At 41.7% G+C, this 19,516-nt stretch overlaps 1 protein-coding gene across 3 annotated transcripts in view; it reads left to right on the top strand.

The window, feature by feature from the left end:
* The window catches only part of LOC111151953 (coiled-coil-helix-coiled-coil-helix domain containing 3), a 277,584-nt gene extending 258,600 nt beyond the window's left edge, over positions 1-18,984 (top strand). For 2 of the 3 annotated variants that reach the window (XM_022510194.1, XM_022510197.1), the window contains 2 exons: positions 7,428-7,563; positions 18,242-18,984. In XM_022510194.1, the coding sequence (XP_022365902.1) occupies positions 7,428-7,563; positions 18,242-18,265 (160 nt within the window). In that variant the 3' untranslated portion in view covers positions 18,266-18,984. Of the gene's footprint in view, positions 1-7,427; positions 7,564-15,950; positions 16,018-18,241 lie in introns of all 3 variants that reach the window. The other variant, XM_022510195.1, reaches the window with a different exon arrangement.
* The last annotated feature ends 532 nt before the right edge of the window (positions 18,985-19,516 follow it).

Genomic DNA, 19,516 nt, shown 5'->3' on the forward strand with positions numbered 1-19,516 from the left:
TATAAGATGGCATGTGCACTTTTCTCTCTCCCCACCCCCTAATTAGACTGTGAGCTCTCTGAAGGCAAAGATCATATCTTATTCAGAGCTTATCATCGTGAATGGCAGATAGAGAATGCTTAATAATATCTGTTGTTGGAGTAACAGAATGGATGAAAGAATGAGACCAATTCTTAGACCTATTTTAGTGAACATGCCAAAGTAACAGGATAGGGGGACTAGAAATCACTCGTAAAGTCAGGGGGGAGGGGCAAAATAAATTAACTTGTGTTGGCATAAGTTCAATGTATTATATATAGGTATACACATATTTAAAATAAAAGAAATGCAAGGGTGTTGTATGCTCAGGATTAACATTTCTTAGTTGTTTAATTATACAGTTACTTTACCAAGTCAGGAGAGAGTAGATGCCATTCTTTTCTTTTGTTGTACTTAAACTGTTAATAATAATGCATTTCTTCACCTTGAAGCCTTATTGAGATATTTCAAATAAAAATAATTTCGTGTATTAAGATGGCTTGTTCTCATTCACACAGTGATGTATCCTTTAGAGATTCACGTTTAACACTGGGCCCTGGACACCTCTGCATTCCACGGCTTGTGGGTCTTTTGAAGGAACGGAAAATGCCTCTGCAGATAGTACAGTTCTTACAAACAAGGGCCGCGTCTGTGAACTGCCATTCTGTTTTGTTCCTACTGCGTGGATGCAGGAGTGATGTTTCTGGTGAGGACACTTGTGTAACTGCGGTCTCAGCTGCTAAAGCCAGGAGCTGCATTGTTAACCCACCAGTCCCTGTTTTTATTACCACATTATTACTTGGCATTTATTAAGCAATAACAATATTCCAAGCATCGTTAAGAAAGAAAGGGAGAAAAGGAAGGATGGCTTACACTCCTCTAAGTTAAGGCTCGCTCAGTGCAATATGTTAGCTCAAGCGTTTCGCCTCATGAGAAGATTGGGTGAGTTCGAGAAAGCAACATCTCGTGAGTCCTGGGTTGTTCAAAGAAAGTGTGATCGGAAGTGAATTTGGGGTCCTTCCAGGTTGAGTTAATGTTGGCATCATTGTGTTCTGCGTCCCTAAACTCTGTATAATTATCGCCTCTTATTCTAGGCTTCTTTTATGTAAGAAAGAACTATTTTACCTCTCTTTTTAGAGAATACGCCTGCTGCACGTAGCCCAAATGTGTCAAGGGTACCATGATGTGGTGGAAAATTGAAATTAGCCAACTGATTGTTTTTCTCTGCCTCATACCTGATGCCTGACTTCACAAATCTTTTCAACCAAATGACTGTTACCTGCCCAAGACATTATTACTTGGAGAAATTTTCTGGGAAATTTTTTTTTAATATAAAGTGGCCATTAGTCTTTCTAGGTTACCAGATTTTAGGAAAATATTTATTAAACAAAAAATGGTTTAGACCCTTATTCTTTGGAGATGCAGCAGAACATGGCCGCATTTTTCTAAATCCATACCCTTGCGGGGTGAGTCCATGTAGTAGGACCTCACTCAGGGCCTGGTGTAGTTGGCAGGATGTCCTGGGGTTTTCTCTGAAGAGCAGGGTCAGAGCAGCCTGCTCAGGAAGATAGCAGACATCTGGGAGCCCCGTAACGTCAGAGTTTATCACTGTCCACTGAGCTCCAGCCCCCACCAGCTTTCATGTGGTCACGTGTTCGGTTCCCACTCTCCTCCTGCGTTTCCCCTAATGTCCCCATCATTTCCAAGCACTCAGTATACCTGAAGAATGAAGAAAAATACATTGCAAAGTCGGAAAGCTTTTCACTCACCTTATATTCTGGTTGTTTGTGTTCATCTGCTTGGGGTATGTGAGGCATATTGGTCTCAATGGTGAATCTGTGTATGGAGAACACCGTATTATCCATTTTATCTCAGAAAGGTGACCAGAGGTCCTTTCTGTGTATTTTTCCCAGTATTAGGCCCTTTACTTGGGATGCTAATACCTGGAGTAGGACTGGCCTTGTTTTCCCCTCCATCCTTGCATATAGGTCACCTTTGTTCATCCTGTGGATCCAGATTACTGAGTTATAATACTGACCTCTTTCTCCAAAGTCAATCGTAGATTAAATTAAAAATTAAATATTAAAGTATTTTCAGATAGATACTGCTCTTTCGAGCTTTGGAATAGAGGATAGGATTCTATAAACTCTCTTGTATCTCTAGCCAAAGCTGAGTTTTTCCTTCCCAGCACCCAGTTGCATCTGCTAGTTGAATGGTATGGCACTCATTATGGGTAATGATCCACTCTCCAGCTTGATTGGTTTGTTGGGTCGAGTGCCGGACCAGGTGTCGTCAAGGTCAGCGGTCCCTCCTCTGAAAACGGGGGAGGCCTTTTGGCATTTTTTTGTGTTGAGATGATAGACAACATCATAGCTCACATTCATCATTTTAAGAAAATAAATGTTTAAAAAAAGTCCTCTGCTTTTATTTCACTTTATTTTCTCAGATTTTATAGCAATATGGAGACAAGTTGAAACTAAGAAGGCAAGCAGCTTTTGGAGATGTTTGGCCTCTTAATGTAACTGTGGAAATTTGATTAGATCTCAGGTAGAAGCATCATTACTAAGGGTGGTTAGCAGTTATTAGGAATGCCAGAAAAGCTCGAGGTTGAGTTGTTTTTCAGATTTTGCACTGTTTACGTTTTAGTCTGGAAACTATTATTAGGATATTGTAATTTAAGGTAAAATGAAAAATGAAAAAAGTTGAATAGGTAATACATTTGAGTTGAATTTCTTCCTTGATACTGTATTTTATGATAGCTTTATTATAAATGATAAGTGAGTGGATTATTACATAGTTTTAACTATTGGCAGTGGGCTTGAGAGCTTTAGTTTTGTGTCATTAAAAGCAGAAATCCTGACTCCCGGGCTTAACATCTAATGAAATGTTTAATACAGAATAAAATTAGGGTTTTTGCATTGTGCCATAGGAATTAGAGCTAAAGATTTGACTCCACAGCTGTGTTGTGTGCCTGCTTTTAATGTGGTAGATACCATTTTATGAGATCACCAGACCCCATGAAGGATGCGTTGTCACAACCTGTTAAAAGAATCCGAATTCTTGTAGCACCAGCCATTCTTGTATCTATCCATCTACCCATTCATTCCTTGCCTGCCTCCTTCCCTGCCTCCTCTCTCCCTCTCTTCCCCACTTCCCCTCCATCCCTCCCTCCACTTCCTTCCCCACCCCCACCTCCCCACACCACTCTGTACTTACTGGTCCAGATACAGGGAAAGGATTCTTTTTTGTGCACCTGTACTCCCCATGAATGATTTCTGTGTTCCTGAGAGCGTTAGGAATTTGTGGCTGCTGGTTGTCGTTACATGACTTCTTTAGCCTTCTGGTGGAGACTGGCATGAGGAGAGCTGTCTCCATATTTTTTTTTTCCTTCTCTGAAGTTTACCTTACTATCCTTATCGTTTATATCAGAAGAACTAAGAAGATGGGTAAGTAGTTTCCTCGAAATATAAAGCTCAGACCCACATCAAAAGAAGTTTCTCAGACATGAAAGTGGGGGAAGCAGCAGTGAAACCTGCAGAGAGCTCGAAAACAGATGGCCAAGTGTCAGGGTGTCACCAAGTCTGAAGAGGAGAGCTGAACACTGCTTATCTCGGCTTCCGTTTTGCCAAAATGTTTTTATTTGTCTTTGACCCTTAATTCAACTTACAAGAAATTATCCCCAGGAAAGAATCAGAGACAACAGTAACAATTTATATCCATCACCGTGTTATTTTAAGCACTGAAAAATTAGAAACAGCCCAAATGTATTTCTGTATTCTTTTCTGGGTTCCCCCCCCCCAAAGTTTCTGCGGAGGCCCTGTCAGTATAATGAGCAAAATACTTAGATCTATTTTCTTCGCTGCCTTTTAAGTGAATATTTAGGCTTAAACATTAGCAAAGATGGTTTCACTAGCTACAGAATGCCTTGCCAGGAGTGATTTTATTCTCTGTTCAAGTCTTTGGCTTTCCATTTCTCTCGCCGAATACCGTCATCAACCCCTGTGGTCCTCAGTGCCACTGTGGGGTGGGGTAGGAAGGGCAAAGGCAGCTGCTGGTGCTTGTGGGAGTGAGGGAGGAGGAAGGGAACAAAGTGTAGAGTCCAGAAAGGAAAAGGAAAGTGAAGAGGGGCATAAGGATATGTGGTGGGACCCCTCAGAATCCCCAGTCATTTCAAGTGACAGCAAAACTGGGCTTTCTGTTGTTTGTGATCAATATATATTTTCAAGTACCAACTTTATTCCACAAATTCCTTTTTGCCAAGTATGTTTTTGGATTACTGTTTATCTCTTCTCTATTACCGTTTCGAGTTCTCCAGACTTCTATTTCGTCTTTGTCTTAACATTTCTCATTCACCATTGCCTTTTTTAATCTTACTTTCCTGCAAAGAAGTTAAATTGTTTAAGTGTCTCTTGCAGCTAAGATTTAATTTTCCTTCTTCGGTATCTTGAAATTCTGCCCTTTTGTTATTTTTGCCTAGTAGTGGCTTTTTCCATCAGCAGGAAGGAAATCGGTCAATAGAAATCAATTGTTGACTGGGTGGCTGTATGGAGGGCTTACCATAATGCATATTGGAAATGCCTTTAAACCTTTTCCTGAATGGAAGGTGCCATGGCTTGTGTTTTATGGGCTTCTAATGGTGGACAGTAATCTCATTTAGCATTTTCCCAGAGTGAAAACAGTGCATTAGAGCAGCATAACAAGCATTGCCGATCAATACGGAGGCAGAGCTTTGCCCTTACAGATTAATCCAAGAAGAATGTTACCAGAGTCTACTCCAGCAACTGGGAGACAATTATGCTGATTTCCACCCGTTTCCCCCCTTTCTACTATCTAATCGTCAATACACATTGAAATGTATACAAAAAGGATTTCAGCAGGTGTGTGTGTGTGTGTGTGTGTGTGTGTGTGTGTGTGTGTGTGTGTGTCTCTCTCTCTCTCTCTCTCTCTCATAGACCAGACTACCAGATAGGAAATCAAGGACCCTGGAAGTGAGCAGTATTGATTTGTGGTGATAAAAGTATATTTTGACACATTTCAGATCATAAATAACTCATGGACATTAACTTACATGACTAACAGCTCAACTCGATAAATGTTTATATATAACTTAAATTACCACTTTCTAAGGAGTTCATAGTATTGGATGAATTATCCCATCACAAATAGTTTTTCAAAAGAAAAAAACCACCCTCTTCTTTATGATGTGTAGCATGTGGAAGCTCAATTCTTTACGATCTTTTCTTGTATGTTAATGGGGAAGATCTGAAGAGAGGGTCGGGATTGTTCTCATCTTCCTTCCCCATCCTCCTTCCTTTGCTTTTAAACCCAAGATATGATAGAAGAATCATGGTCCTCAGCCCTAGGATAGAACATAACCCTGTTTTCCCATGAACAATCTTGGACGTTAGTCATGTAGTTTCTGGGTTCCGCTGACCTAATGCTTAATTATATTTTATTCAATATTTATCCAGATGTGTCTTGCTATAATCAGTCAGTTTGTGGTGTCTGTGTTTCTGTGTTCCGAAGCACGGCCGACTCCCTTCAGATGCTGATGTTCATGGTAGGGAATTAGGGAAATCCATGTCCAAAAAGAATTCATAGACATACAAACTTTGAAATCTTAGAGACAATGGAAACTCCAGGGATTTGGATATAAATTCTGTTCTCACGTATTTGGCAGAGCAGTAAGGTAATGAATGAAAAAGTAAAAGCAGTGTTGTGTAAAATTTGTGGGATTATTATTTTTTTTCCCCTGTATGTCTACTTTCCTCAGATGGTAGGAAGAAGTAAATTCCCTCAGGGACCAGTAACACGGTTTGCATTTCAGTTTTCTGTACTAGCAAAATATATATTAGTTTAGTATGTTGTATAAAAGTAATGAGACAAATCGTCACCCAGGGGTTTTCCTTATTGATGAGAAATATTCCCCCTGTATTCTCTGGAGGTTTTTTTAAGAACCCATTTAATATAAAATAATGCTATTTCAAGATTATGATAGAAATAAAAAATTTAAACTGCAAAAAAAGAACTGATACGAAAGACTGGAAGCCTTTTGTACTAAACAAAACTAATTTGAAAAAAATATGAATTCCTAGATTAAAAGTGATAATATTATGTATTTTTCCATGTATTTTTAGTCCTTATAATTCAAGTTCCTCTACCATCTTAATAAGAATATTTCCTTTTCATTGGTATAATTCATTTGGTTGATTTTGTTATCATTTTTCAAGTGTGTATTTTAAGATTTTCGGAGACATTTATGTTTGGTACTGCATATTTACTGAAAGCAAATCTAACTAAAATCTGAGATTTGTAAGTATAATTAGTGAAATTTTAGCCCAGAAAATTTAAAAATGTTTTTTCTCCACCCATTTGTATTCTCAGTAGTTTATTGCATAACTTCTGTAAGAGGTATCCATATCCATAGGTGAGGTCACAAAGAAGCTAAGACAGTCCTTACTTCTTGGCATTTGCCTCCTAGTAGCTATAAGCTAGTAAATTACACCAGACTATGGTGGTGTCAGTATTAAGTGGAAGGTGAAAAAAGTGGTAGAAGAAGCTAATCCAGGGTCATTGGGGTCACCAAAAAGGGAGTAGTAGACTCGACCTTCAATGGATAGCTAGTGAAGCTGTCTAGAGAAGGTTACACACTTTAGTATTTACCTCAAATACTGAAAGACGAGTAGTTATTTTCCAGATGTATAGGACTGGGTGGGAGTCTGGGTGCAGAGCATGTCCAAGATCAAAAGCAGCATGAGCAAAGACCTGGAGGGACGTGCGTGGATCAAACCCTGAAAGTGGTTTGGTCAGGCCACAGTCATGCGGGGAATGAAGGCTAAAGAGCAGATGGAAACCTGATCCAGTAGTGCTTGCCTGTTGACCTTGCATTTTATTTAGAAAGCAGTAGAGAGAGATACGGTCTTAGTTATACATATGTGTTAGCAAGAACCTTCTGGAAGGCAGGAGGAGAGGGGCAAAAGCTAAGAGACAGATTAGTTTAGAGGGCATTGACTAATTCCAGGATACAAGTGATTTTTAATTAATGTCATGATAGTGAATGTAGAGAAAGAGGACCAGACTGTATTATCTTGAACTTTGCGACCGTCTGGATATGGGCATGGAAGGGAGAAGTTAGGGCCCTCAGGTTTCTGATTTGGCTGACTGGGCTGAAGAGTATTGGCACCATTCAGCTGATTGAGGTATAGGTTTGGTTGGGAATGTTACAGTGTCGGGAGAGGTTCGTGGTGGTATTGATTACTGGAACTAATGTCATAGAAATCATTTTTAGAAACTTTTTTTCTTGCACTTGTAACATATGTATCTTATTTAATGTTTCATATACTCTGTAGCCTTAATCTTCATTCTGATCGAAGACTGTTTGTCTCACTGGTTCCTGTTCTTGTTTTTAGGCGGTATGAATTTCATCCTGTCTGTGCTGATCTGCAGGCCAAAATTCTCCAGTGTTACCGCCAGAACACCCAGCAGACCCTCAGCTGCTCCGCTCTGGCTGACCAGTACATGCGCTGTGTTAATCAGGCCAAACAGGTGGGTGTGCCAGCCAGATTAAATGGGGCACCAGAAGGAAGTGAGCCCAGCATCGTAGGACAGTGATAAGGACTGAATAGGTTAATGTGTATGGAAGAGCTTTATAAACCAAACTAGTCGTCGTCATCAAGAATTGCCATAACGAGTCCATTAGTTAGTAATCGACTTCCATCTTGGCGGTTGTGGGAAGAACCCATGTTCACCTTATGTTTAGCTCATTCACTTGTAGGAAAGACGATTCCTACTAAAACAATATTTTTTCCAGTTGCATTGAACCTTTGTCCTTTATAAGAACTGTGACCTCAAGGTCATTGCCCCATATTTCTGGGCCAGTACTCAAAGCCAGCAAAAAGGAAGGATGCAAGGTAAGGGGCCGGCAGCTTTGAGTCTATAAGCAGCAAGTAGTCATGCAGAGAGCCTGGTTTAGGAACACAAAAGACAAAAAGCTAAAACAAGAAGCCACCTTTCAAGCACCATTCAATCTTCTCCGGTTGGGAGAGCCCAGTGGATTGGGCAGGGAAAGAGAGGTCAGAGATGGGATTTAGGCAACACTTTCCATCGCTTTTATGTACCTCAGCCATACCCTTCTCTTGACCCGCCCCCTCCATTCCAGAATAATTCAGTGTTCACAGGACATTTGTTTTCTGTAATTCATGTGCTTTAGAAAGCTAGTGTTAACCTCTGAAGCAAATTATCAATTCTGGTAGGTCACGTAATTGCGTATCATTTAACTGATTTAACAGTTGGATGTAGGTTGCTCTGACAGACAGAAATTATTAGAAACCTTGATTCTTTCTGCTCACAAACTCCCTACAGTTGACCTTCTGACCCACCTAAATCTAGTGTTTGAGTTACACAGCATGCCTTTCTGCAGTCTAGTTTGCTGTAGTTACAATAAAACCACTTAGTGTAAATTTCTAACACTCTGTAAATTTCTGATATCTATGGGAGGGTTGGTATTGTCTGGATAGCTGGAAAGTAACATCAGCATTAGTAGAAAAAATATAATCAAGATTTATTAAAAGCCTGTATTTTCCTTAAAAGCCTAGTGACTTGAGGCTTGCTTCTGTTCCTTGCTTGTAGCTCCAACTGTTGAACTCCTAGTAGCATGCCCGGGATTCTTTTCTTTAAAGGTCTTTGTTAGAAGTAATGTTGCTAATGTTAAGTTCCTACATTTTATTTGTCCAAGACAGCTTCTTATATGCTCTTAACAAGCCCCAACCTTTAATAGTGATACTAACTGAAGCGCCTGGGACCTGCAGGTTGACCCATGGATTTTCCTAACTTGATATTAGTGCCACATCGAGGTGGGGGTAGTAGTTAGTGCAAAGAACGGCTGTGACAAAGTGTATGTTTCTTTGCTAGCATCTGACTAACATGCCTATTTGCACGGTGTGATTTGTAACATTACCAAAGTGGCACCTGCGAGGGTGGATGGAGTTTCGACTCCCCCCTGCCTCTCTGGGTTGTGTTGAATTGTTTGTACCTTGCCTCGTGGGATCAATGGCATATATTTATAGAATAAAACAAAGTTACTTTGTGACAACATATATACCACACAGTGCTGTAGGGAGTTCACATTGGGCAGATCTGGGTTTGTATTGAAGCTTTATCTTTTACCAACTCTGTGACCTTGGGCATTGATTTTTCTCGTCTGTGAATTGGGGTGATGTTATCCCCAGTGTTGTGGGGATTACATTTATATAAAGTATTCAGTAAATCTTATTTTTTCCTTCTTTCCTCCGTTGTGTTATTTCATGTTGAAACCACTAAACAGATCATCTCAAAGCACCAAGTTATTTCTAGTGAGTCCAAAAGAGATCGCTTCCCCCACTCTGCAACATAATTTAATATCCTTTCCAGCAAGTGTGTTTTGAGGTATCTGTTGTTTTCACAACTCTTATACTCAGGGAGCATATAACACCAGGTAAAAATACAAAGATAGCTGTCCACAAAGTATTTTTATCCTAAGATGGGCAACATTATAAAGGGCAAGAAAACAAGAAGCAATGATACCTTATATTTCTATAGTACTTTAGATTTCCAGGTGATTTCACATCCATTCTCTTGCTTGTTTTTATGACAACCTGAGATGTAAATAGAGATGGTTTTATTCTCACGGTTTTACAGTTGAGAGACTTGAAACCCAGGAAAAGTCATGACTATAAATGTAACAACTAAACCAAGATACACCTTACCATAAAAACAAAAACAATGAAAAATGGTGTTTGGTTTTTGAGTTGGGTGTGAGAAGGGACAACCATTATCCGCTAATATAGAAATAAGGCGTTGAGAGAAAATGTCAATGATGTTGATGAAGTGAAGAGAAAAATATGAATATCAAATGAAGTATTGGAGACTGAAGGTAACAGATAGGTGGGATTATAAAGGCCATGGACAAAGGTACAGCCCAGCCAAAAGGTGCCCTATTTTAAGGCCACAGGGGCTTGATATCAGCATTTCCTGAGCACTTTCTTCTCATACCACATTTCCGTATTCCTCAGTGTGAAGTTTTCTTACCTTGTGACCCCCGATTCCGCCCCTTGCTAGAAGGGTCTTCTGCAATATAGAGATCCTGACAGGTCAGCTCCCCTTCTGTGTTCCCTTGTTAAATCCGAAGAACCACCCAGACATGCTAATGTGGAAAATAGTCAACATGGCAACAACCCATTAGGTCATATTGTCCATTTCCGGCACAGTGCAAGAGTTTTCCCCTTGGAATAATTCCAAGAACCAGATCCACTCCACTTTTAGGTAATTCACAAGATTGGGCTTTCACCAGTTCCCTTGAGGCCCGTTCTATGGACTAATACATTTTACTGATCAGAAAATTTCCGGATATTCCTTAGCTCTGTTTTTCCTTTCTCCATCCATTTACCCACATCAGTCTTCCTTCAGCTATTCTTAAACAATTCCTCCTGGGTTGATGTGAGACATTTTCGCTGTTACTTCCAGTATATTAAGTTATATGTTCTTCATAAGGGCAAAAGAGATAATAAATTGCTGTAATTATTATTTCTAAGACTTAAAAACTATTGGCTAGCTATATGAGGTACGGCTTTCAAAAATGAAACAGGACATCGACTGATAGGCTGTGTCTTTTATTTCTCCGATCTGCTTACCTTCTTGGCTTTCTATACACTCCCCACGGTTGCATTACCTTTTCTTACCCTGATAACCTGATTCCAATTCAGTCTTGGTTCACCTGCCTTACAGGGGACCACAGAAGGTGGGAAAGAAATGGGAAGCTTGGGATATTTGCTGCTAGTGGACCAAAAAGGTACCCAAGTTTTCTTTCATCAAACGGTGGGGAGAGGATAGAGAAAGGTCCCCTCTCGGATCTGTATTGCTCCGTTTCCCCATTGGGGAATGGACACCCCATTGGACACCCCATTGCTCTGATACTTTCTTGCAATATCTGGCTGCTTGCGGTGGGGTGGGGCTGTTGGGGGGAGTCACATGCTTAGGGGGCGGTTCAAAGCATTCCAGCTCTTTCCCCAAGCCTGTTGCTGACAGAATGATACAGAAGCTGGCTGGACTCTGGGCAAACATTCTGTGTTCCCTGGAAGGTAGAGTTTATGGGAAATACTGTAGGTAATATTCCAGGCTAGTCATGGTGACCTGGGCTTCGGTTTCTTTGCTGAATTATGGCTTTGAACTAGGTGATCTTTGAGGGCCTTCCAGCAGTGATGCTGTGGGATTAATTCTACTAACATGCATGGAGAGCAAGAGTTTGTGTGCACAGGAACACACATCCAGGAGCACATTTCAGTCAAGAGACGTGTCTGTTTGGTATAGGCAGCACCCCTGCCTTGGGGACCTCCGGCACGTGTGCCTCTGCCTCTTAGATTTTTCTGTCAGCCTTAAACTTGTACTTCTGATTTTCCTGCATGTTGTCTGGCCTCCCACAGCTATCTATTCTTTCCTTGAAGCTGATGCTCTTGACAGCCCCGGGGAAGCCAAAGTGGCAGAATGAACTAGGAGGGGGTAAAAACAGTTTCTCCAAAGGCAGTGTACTGAAAAAAAGCTGTCTCAGCATTGCCTGGCAAACATAGCCTGCCAGCTCATACACTCCACCAGAAAATGTAGGCTGTCTACCTCTAGCCAGCCCTAGGCTCCCCTGCTCTGCAGTGGCTTTCACCTGTCCACGTGGATCGTGAGTGGTAAGGGAGTGTGGAGACAGAGGAGGAAGCCAGGTCAGAAGAGCCAAGGAAAGCCTGGGACTAAAACAAGGACCAGACCCAGGAGATGCCAAATGACAGAGGTTGGTGTGGAGCCTGGAGTCAGATGGTGGAGGCCAGACAGGAGAAGATAAACCAATGCAGAAGTTTAAATCAACAAATGGGCAGTGGGTCAGTAGCCAAGTAAGCAGATCAACTGAAGGAAGGATGGAAATGAGGACATCTTGTAAGCGAGGTAGTGCCTACCTTAGACCTATGCTTCCTGCTGGTATCATTGGGGAGATTAGAAAGGCACCCCATGGTAGTGGAGAGCATGAGGTCAAGGCCCCAGTAAATGAGGCTAGATCTTAATATGAAGTTACTTCAGCCCAATGCTAGTGCACCCAGTTCTTCCTTTCCAAAATGGAAATGACACTTCCAGTCCTTGGGTTACCTCCCAAAATAGAAATCCTGAATTAAGATCAGGGCATATGGAGGCATTTCCCACGGCAGGAAGCATAAGCCTTCTTAAGGACAGTGCTTTGTATCTCCCCTGTGACCTGGGTTTGTGTTAGACCAGGGCTCAAATAACTCCCTGTTTTCTGAGCATGAAGAAGGTCTAAAAACATAGGAGTCTCTGTTGCTTTCGAAATCAACGTTCTTGAAAGAAAAACCCAGAGCCAAAGCAAGCTGTATTTTATCATTGTTTTCAGATGAATTACACTTACGTCCAAATGATTGAGTAGAGTCATGGGCTGTTAGAGCTAGACAGACCTCAGAGGTCATGTGACCTAATCTCATCTTCTCACCTGGAAATATTTGCACTCACAAATTATGGGACAGAGTCCAGACCAGAATAGCCCATTCCTGGTGCCAAACCCAGCGTGCTGTTTTCTGTAATACCAGGTCTCCAGGTTGGGGAGACATCAGAATCAGCCGAGGAGGATATTTAAAATGCGCACATCTGGCTTCATCCCTGGGTATTATGGTTCAGAAGGTCTGAGGTTGGACCTGGACATCTGAACTTTCAGCAAATTCCCCAAGTAACTGTGCACAAGAGTTTGACAGACATACTCTAGAGCTCATTGGCCTAATCTGGATTAGAGGTCTTCGATCTTTCAGGCCCTGCTAAGTCTCTGTTTTCCCTCTTTCGGGAGTTGGGAACCTGCCACTACCTATCACTGCTTCTCGGGCCTGAGCCATCTGGTGGAGGTCGCATCAGACCGACCCTGGGAACTAGTTCCTAGTTCAGCCTCAGGAATAAATTGGAAGAGGTCTTGGACAGAGGGTGGGAGCCCCTCAGAAAGAAATATTTTCTTCCCCTCCTGCTGCCTCCTTTGAAACTAGGTACCCTTGGGTGAGGAGCCACATCTGGTTTTCGTGGCCAGAAGGGAGGAAGGAGGCACTGAACCAAGGTAGCACGGTCCCCTGGCCGGCTCACCATCGGCACTAAACCCTCCCTTGGCTCTGCTGCTTCAGTCACCCTGCTCCCACCCACCCACCCCAGGGACCCCCTCTTTACGCATTTGCTTCTGATGTCCATAGACGCCCACCTTCAGGGAGCACAGAGATAAATCAAGAAGGTTAATATTCTGGGAAGACCTGTGGGAGCATGTTTTTGTTGTGTTCAGAGGCTTCTTTATCCTCATCCCTTAATGACGTTTATTAATGGCCCAGCTGGGCTGCTCATACTCTGGATGACACATGGGTATGCCACAGAAGATCTCCCGTCCTTCGGTGGGGTGGCCCTTTGGACTTGGAGTCCCATCAAAGCAAACCGAATTCCAAACTTTACGTGATTTATCATTCTCTTCTGTCACAGGGAATCCTCAAAACCACTTTCTGGGAGTAATAGTCGCTCTATGACATTTTCTCTTTTTTTAAAATTCGTGTTTAATAGAAGAAATATTACAATGGTAATAGACTCCTTTTTCTTCATAGGCATTTCTTTCCTAGTGCTTATCCTTCAAGAGTTAGAGCTGCAGTGTGTTCGTGTTTGGTCTGTTAATGCAGCAAGTTGTGTAAGCAGTTAATTACTTGTAACTTAATTTGGATATTACACAGAGCACTTGTCGGGGAAGGTATGAAACCAGGTCCAGGCATAAAGCAGGGCAAATAGAGAACAGCCCTGCCTGGCCAGGGAGAGCCCGAGTGAAAACGCGGGAAGTAAGCTAATCAGATTTTCAGGTGGTCTGGAGTAGTGCTTGGTGCACAGGCCAAGCTTTCTTTGTGCTCCTCTTAAATTGAATTTATTGGTTACTTTTGCTTCTGTCTTACCGTCTCCTCATTGTGTCTACACCACTCCCTTGTCTTCTACTCTCCCTACTTATCATGTCCCTCCTTGGGAAAAACTCAGGTGCACCCAGACATATTCCCATTTCAGTTCTTCCCCATAAATCCTCCTGCTTACATACTCAGCTTTATTGGGGCTTTTGAAATCTCGGCAAGATGCTGGGGGAGCTCAGAGATAAGCACTCTGAATAGTATCTTTACATATATATGTATATATGTGTGTGTGTGTGTGTGTGTGTGTGTGTGTGTGTGTGTAAGCACTCTGAATAGTATCTTTACATACATATATATATGTAAAGATACTATTCAGAGTGCTTGTCTCTCAGCTACTAGATGTCTCAATGTCTTTAATATATGTATATTATATATATATTAAAGACTGAGACATCTAGTAGCTGACTCGTGGCTATCAGAGTCAACTCCTTCAAGAAAGCCATAATTCAAAAATGAGTTGATGAGATTACTGTGTAACAAAAATATTTGAGGAAAACAGTGAAGATCATTTTAATAAGTGGAAATGGCAGGCAATCTGTGGTCTCCAGCGGCCCTGCTCTGACGGTGTGAGCCGCCAATTGTTCCTTCCTCGGTGGCCGGAATCAGAGAGAGCCTCGAGGAGAGAGCAGTGCGGATGCCTGAGCCGTGCTCTCCTTTTGGTAATTTACCCAGCTGTTCATAAAAGGGGTTTCTGCAGGCCCCTATATGTGAATGATGAGCAAAAGCAAGGAATTTCTTTCTCCACATTAAGATTAAGTGTTAGCAGTTCCTTAAATGAAGGAAGCAATTTTTTATAACTTGCAAATCTTCTCCCTGATTCTTCGGGGAATTTCCTATGTTAATTTATGCAGTGTTAAATTTATGCAGTGTTGAAATTCAGCCCAAAAGCAGCTCCTTACAGAACCAATACAGAGACCGTAGGAGAACCACCTATAAGGTGACACTAAATGACACAGACCTTTCCAGGCCACAGGATCCCTCCAGCCAGAGGTCAGTGGGCCTGGGTTTTAAGCATGTTTTATTGCCTAGTTAGAATAGTAAGAACAGAGTGTCTTGCCAGTCTTTTTTTTTAAGGGGGGGGATTCAACTTAACATTGTATTTATTAATGTCTTTGACTGAAGTAAGGAGGATTTGTATCACCTCTGCCACCCTTTGGTAGCAATGGAGTGCAGTTTACAACAAGGGTATAGACTGGCTGGCCCTGAAGCCTTCCCTTGTTTCTGTGTCTTCAAGGAGCCACCCGTGCATTAGCCGAACTGTTGTGCTATCTCTGAAAATCAGAATTTTAATACATGTAGCAGGCTTGTTCTGTGAATGCAGTGACTTCTCTGTATTTTATATTTGCTCAAAAGTGTCCTGTTAGTCTTTTCGTTAGACTGGCCCACTGATCTTCAGACTGGCCAGGGCCTAGCTTGTCTCTCTGGAAGATTAAAGAGAGTCTGGTACTCTTAACATTATATAATCTGGCTGGGAAATATACCCTTAATATATTTGGTTGGGGTTACAGAAAGAAGAATAGTAAAAAGATTCCCTGGACTCTAAAAAAACACTTTATTGCTTTAATTATATTGTGGTCAGTACAGATTATTTTGCACCATTTGAAAAGAATTACATGTTGTCACATAGCTGTCATAACCATAGGACCTAAACTATAAAATGAGGCACAGCCTGGTAATCTTGACCAGGTAGATAATAGCTTAAAGTTCCCATTGGTATGTTGAAGAAAGTAGTGGGTATCTAACTCTCAAAATGCAAAGTGGCGTCACTCGTAAGGTTATGATTTTCTTTAATAACTGAATGCCTTTAGATGGGCCGAGTATAAATCTACTTTATACTGATTCTATTTTGTATTAACATATAATGTTGTAGTAAGATTATCTGTATATCTGGACTTCATCATTTCCTGTCCAAATAATTGGGCCCATTGTCGTCTCACACAGATCAAGCCACAAGAGGATAAATGAGACACTATGATACTGGGACATGGTCTGGTCTGACTCTTACATCGTAGGTGCTCAATTTTTATTTTTTCCAATAAATACAGAGCATATGTGGATGATGGTTTGGAGAGTAGTCTCACTTCGTGGTGTTTGTTCTGTAAGACAATTCTGCTGAGCAAAGTCTTCTGCTTTATCTGCTTTGTCTTTCCTGTTTTCTCTAGATGCACCTGGCTTTTCTAATTATCATCTTTTGTGACCATTTCTGTATGTGTTCTCTCTAAACTAGTTGGTCTGCTTTTGTATCTGGTCTTTTGTGCCCTATGGACATAGACTCCTTAGCAACCTATAATCATGGATAAGTTAGGATAATCTACCTGTCCTGTGCTTTTGTAACCCAACACGCTCTCTTAGTTGTCATTCCACTCTTTCTGTTCTGCTATTTCAATCATTTTTCTTTTTCTTTGGCTTTAAATCTTTATCTCTAAATGTTGACATCTCTTCCCAAGGCTGTAACTTCCTTCTAGACATTTCCACCTGGGATTTCTTATAAACCCCCAATTTAAGTCCTTTCCCTCATTCCCAGGCTGGCTCCTCCCCCTGAGTTTTCTGTTTCTCTCAGGGACACCACCATTATTCTCCCTTTCACTGAGGATCACCATACCTTAAGTCTCACCACTTCTGTTTTTCTAGCTATGTCTTTTATGGCTCTATTTCTCATTCCCACCCTTGATTCCTAATCTGCCTCTGCCCAGATCTTCTTGCCTCCAGACTCTTATCTGTTGGACCCGTTATGCCAAGGAGGTCAGGGTAACCCTCCTAAATGATTTTTTCCTATTTGAAGACGTGTGTTGGATTCCCAGGTTTTTTCCAGAGGCCAACAGGTTTTTTTTTTTTTTCCCAGAAAGCCAACGGGCTCTTACTCTGGGCCCTTTTTGGGCGCTCTTTAGATCCTTGGTGTACACCCTTTCCTCTGGTTAGGCCCGTGTTTCTCCTCCGCCCTCCTTACATACTGGGCTTGCTCCTACATCTGTATCCTTGTGGCTGCTTCCTGCCCTCACCCCTCCCCAGCCTGCTCCTGGGCCTTCCTTCTGTCTGAAAGACTCAGAGAAATGGTCTGAAAGGTCCTTTTAGAAGCCTCCTCTGACCACTCCAGTTCTAGAGAGTTCTGTTCCTCTGAACGAGTTAGAACCACTCCTCTTTTGAACTATTACCTTCTCTGCAAGGATACCCAAGAACCCGGGAAACAGGTGCGAGGAAAAAAATTACTTTTTCCTCCATATTCTTTTGTTTATCTTGAATTTTGTACTGGGTGTGTATGTTATTTATTCAGTAAGATTAATTTTAGCATATATTTAGCAAGTATATTTTTTAAAATAGCGAATTATTACATTATATTATGCCTTAATTTTCCACGGGCTTGTGTATTGGTTTCCCCAAAGCACTTCCCTCCGTGCAGAGATTACCTAGTAGGAGCTCAGTTAAGAGCTGGGTATGTGAGTGGCTGGAAGGGCTGTAAGGAAGAAGGTGTGAACAGGTGAACTGCAGGCAAACTAGTCTCCTCTTCCTGGATAATTTAAAACTAAAGGGAAAAGCATCACTTTTGTCTTTTAAAGATTTCTGAGAATGGAAAGAGTATATCCACTGCCCTGGCTAGTTATAGAGTTTTAACCTGATGGTTGAGAACTCTTCCTATTTACCACCGCCTTCCCCCGGTCACAAAAATAAAGATCTAAATAGGATGTAGGGACCATTTTCGCAATTTCAGAATAGATACTTATCTTTGTAGCTCCGTCCGGCATTACAGGCTCACGAACATCTGTGTTCTGCCTGGAGTGGGCAGAGGTTTCTGGGAGAGATTCTTGCCCTCTCGGAGTCTTGGGGGTTTAACCTTTACTCCCCCCGACCCTCCACCCGTCACCCCCATCCCTGCTGTCTTGAAGGAGCCTCACCCAGTCCCTGTGGCCACCAGAAATACTAACACACATTTCCAAATGCCCCTGGTAGTGAGACAGCACACCTGTCCACACCCCACTGTGATCCAGGCTGTGCTCACTCTTGAGTTCAGCTTGGTAATGGTGGTAGGGGTGGGGGTGGGGTCATTTAGAGATTATGCATGATTAAGCAATGGTGTTCATTAAAGGTAATAATATTTTGAGACCAAGAAACATGTAGCTTTTATGTGTTTTTGAGTAGATCTTGGAACAGTAACATAAATAGTACTAAATAGTTATTACCGTTTTGGGGATCCCTCCTTCTGCTGGTAAAACTCATGTTTTCTATTTCTCTTGCAGAGCATGCTTGAGAAAGGAGGATAAAGTCAACTTTTAGAACAAGCAGAACTACTCAACGTTAATTCCAGAGGCGGAACATTTTTTTTTTTTTCCTAGTAAGAAAGTAACCCATTTAAGGAGAAGACGATTAAAGAGAAGCACCAAAGAGCAGATTGAGCTGAAGCATATCCCAGTTTGATCGGCTGCTTGAAAAGCCAAGGCCTAGATCAGGTATCAGCTAGCAAGGACACACTGCAGTTTTAGTCAGCCCTGTTCATGATGATTAAAAGAGAAAGGCAGCCCTCTCCACCTATCTGACTTTCTATTCAACTTTCTCTTCTCACCAAGCCCCAAGGTTGGGTGAATCTTCATTCCAGCAGAGCTGGGGTTGGGGGTTGGGATAGGGGCTAAGGTAATTGGAACGGGGTTGGGGAGAGGGCACCAAACCTCCCATCTCAGCCCAGCAGGGCTCGGTGCAGTCTTCTGGGCTCTGGTGTGTGGGTTTTCTCTTTTTTCTTTTCTCCCCTGACTACATAAGAGCTACTTCATTTTAACTTATTATGGTGATCATATAAGTAAGACAAAAAGGAGAGAAAAATGTACCTCTTTTACTGGAATAATGTTTATGATTACAAGTGAAATAAGGCATTTTTTATCAACATAAAGGCAACCTTGGCTTATACAACCTCTTCTCGATCATGAATACTGACATCTTTACTGCACTCACTATCAATAATAAATATATTTTCCGAAGAAGACTGGCATTGCAGCCTGGGGCCTCGTGTATTCCTTTCGTTGGATTAGATGGTTATGCATGTGGGAATTGAGTTGATTTATATTGTTATTAATTTGCATCTGTGCCGTACCTTTCCACTAAAAAGCTCCAAAGCACTTCGCAGAGCCTCAGACAGGCATGAGATGCTTACAACTTGCCTCTCAGCTAGGTAGGATTCAGAAAGATCTTTACACATTGCATGAACCTTCCTGTCTTTGGGATGACTTAAGTCACCCTGCCTGGGGCAGGAGCTAGATTAGATAAGCTTGGTTAGGAATGTCTGACCCTGCAAAACTATGAAAATGTTAAAAAAAAAAAAAAAAAAAAAACTCTTGCAGATTTTCCTCTTTCCAGTTTCACTGAATTTTCTTGATTATAACTTGTTTTTCTACCAGAGGATTGGTGCTTCAACCCTGGATTTGGTAAGTTGGAAGTTAGCATTCACACTGAAGATGAATGGAAAGTTCTTTCTGAGATATACATGGAGAAGAAAATGCCAGTGCTCTGTGATGTCCTCTAAA

The sequence above is a fragment of the Enhydra lutris genome, unplaced genomic scaffold (assembly GCF_002288905.1).
Source record: "Enhydra lutris kenyoni isolate GAN:26980312 unplaced genomic scaffold, ASM228890v2 scaffoldscaffold27, whole genome shotgun sequence".
In the NCBI taxonomy this organism is placed as follows: domain Eukaryota; kingdom Metazoa; phylum Chordata; class Mammalia; order Carnivora; family Mustelidae; genus Enhydra; species Enhydra lutris.